General features: G+C 45.6%; 1 protein-coding gene across 1 annotated transcript in view; it reads left to right on the plus strand.

The window, feature by feature from the left end:
• The window catches only part of LOC116685806 (SH3 and multiple ankyrin repeat domains protein 3), a 122,862-nt gene that overhangs the window by 95,254 nt on the left and 26,104 nt on the right, over positions 1-1,504 (plus strand). Inside the window, exon 2 of the mRNA XM_032510739.1 lies at positions 368-592. Coding sequence (XP_032366630.1) covers positions 368-592 — 225 coding nt within the window. The remainder of the gene's footprint in view (positions 1-367; positions 593-1,504) is intronic.

Consider the following 1,504-nt stretch of genomic DNA (forward strand, 5'->3'; position numbering starts at 1 on the left):
GGAATTAAAAAGAACATTGATATAGGACAACATGAGGACAACATGAGGACAACACAAGGGTTAAAGAGTAGAGCCTTTGGTCACATGGTACAATTGCTTGCAGGGGCAGTTTTTGCACCACTTATACTTCATAATGAAATGAAACCTTTTTTGTTGAGAAATGCAGTCACAGTAACTCCTCTGGGAGTTTCCTGAAGCAGAAGGGATGGGGATGAACTCACAAACAAACACGCAGCATTTTGAGGGGCTCTCTAAAGCGACAAAAGGTGTCTAAAGGGAGCCATGGGGTCCTTAAATAGTAATGCCTACTCCTTTTAATGAGCAGTTTGGGTTTATGTGACCTTGTCCCCTTCTCTCCCTGTCTCAGCTGAGTCCGCCGGGCCTGCTGACTATGCCCCGGAGCCCCACCTCCAGTGAGGATGAGATGGCCCAGAGCTTTTCAGACTACTCCGACTGCGACTCCGACAGCTCCCACGAAGAGACCATCTACGAGACCATAAGGGCCACCGCCGAGCCCCCGCAGAACCACATGGACGACATCCACGTCAACTCGCTGGTGATCCGCGTCGTCATCCCAGACCTGCAGCAGACGGTGAGGATCTGGACTGAAATGTGGTTGGGCGGTCATGGTGCACATTTGTGTGGGCGTCGATATTAGATAGGAACTAGATTTGCGTGTCGGAAGCGTTTCCAGGCAAAATAGAATGAGAAAATGTGTTTTTAAGTCATTTTGACACAAATACATATTAATCTAGACATTTGGATCTAGGTTTTGACAAAATTGCAGATATAAATGTAAAGTACTGTAGACTATTTTGCTGTCAATCCTGCTGATGTTATCAAATCAGTAGGAGATAGATAGATAGATAGATAGATAGAAATTGTTGGCATCCAGTAGCAAGACAACCATAACACAACAAACACATATCAATATATCACTCATACCTAAGAATAAAAATAAAATTAAAAATCCCTTACAGAAATGCAATGACCATGATAAGGTGAGATACTACTGTATATTAGACATATTAGATACATTAGGTCATATATTAGACTGGTCTGTCGGCGCCTCCCTCCCTCTAGCCTACGCCACACCTCACGGGCAGATCTGGCATCTTGCCCCTTATGAGGTCATAAGGAGAAAGGTTACCTCCCCTTTCTACTTCCCTGTAGCCTACGTCACATAGCAGCAGCAGACACGTTTCTGGTGTGCAGAGACATAGAAAAATACACACAGCCGCCACGCAACAGAAACGCCACGCTCACAACACACACACACACACACACACACAGACACACACAGACACACACACACACATCTGTGGAAAGAGCTTTTATTTTGGAAGCTGGTACTTAGTAAACTCGAGCCCAGCAGTGCGTTGTTGATGTGTTGGAGCTGCTCGAGAGGCACTCACACACCGCACAACCCTCGGTGGCATCTAAGCTGTGGGTTGTCATCGGCTGCATTAAACAAACAAGTATATTTAAAAAATGTGTCGGGGGG

The sequence above is a fragment of the Etheostoma spectabile genome, unplaced genomic scaffold (genome assembly GCF_008692095.1).
Source record: "Etheostoma spectabile isolate EspeVRDwgs_2016 unplaced genomic scaffold, UIUC_Espe_1.0 scaffold271, whole genome shotgun sequence".
Lineage (NCBI taxonomy): Eukaryota > Metazoa > Chordata > Actinopteri > Perciformes > Percidae > Etheostoma > Etheostoma spectabile.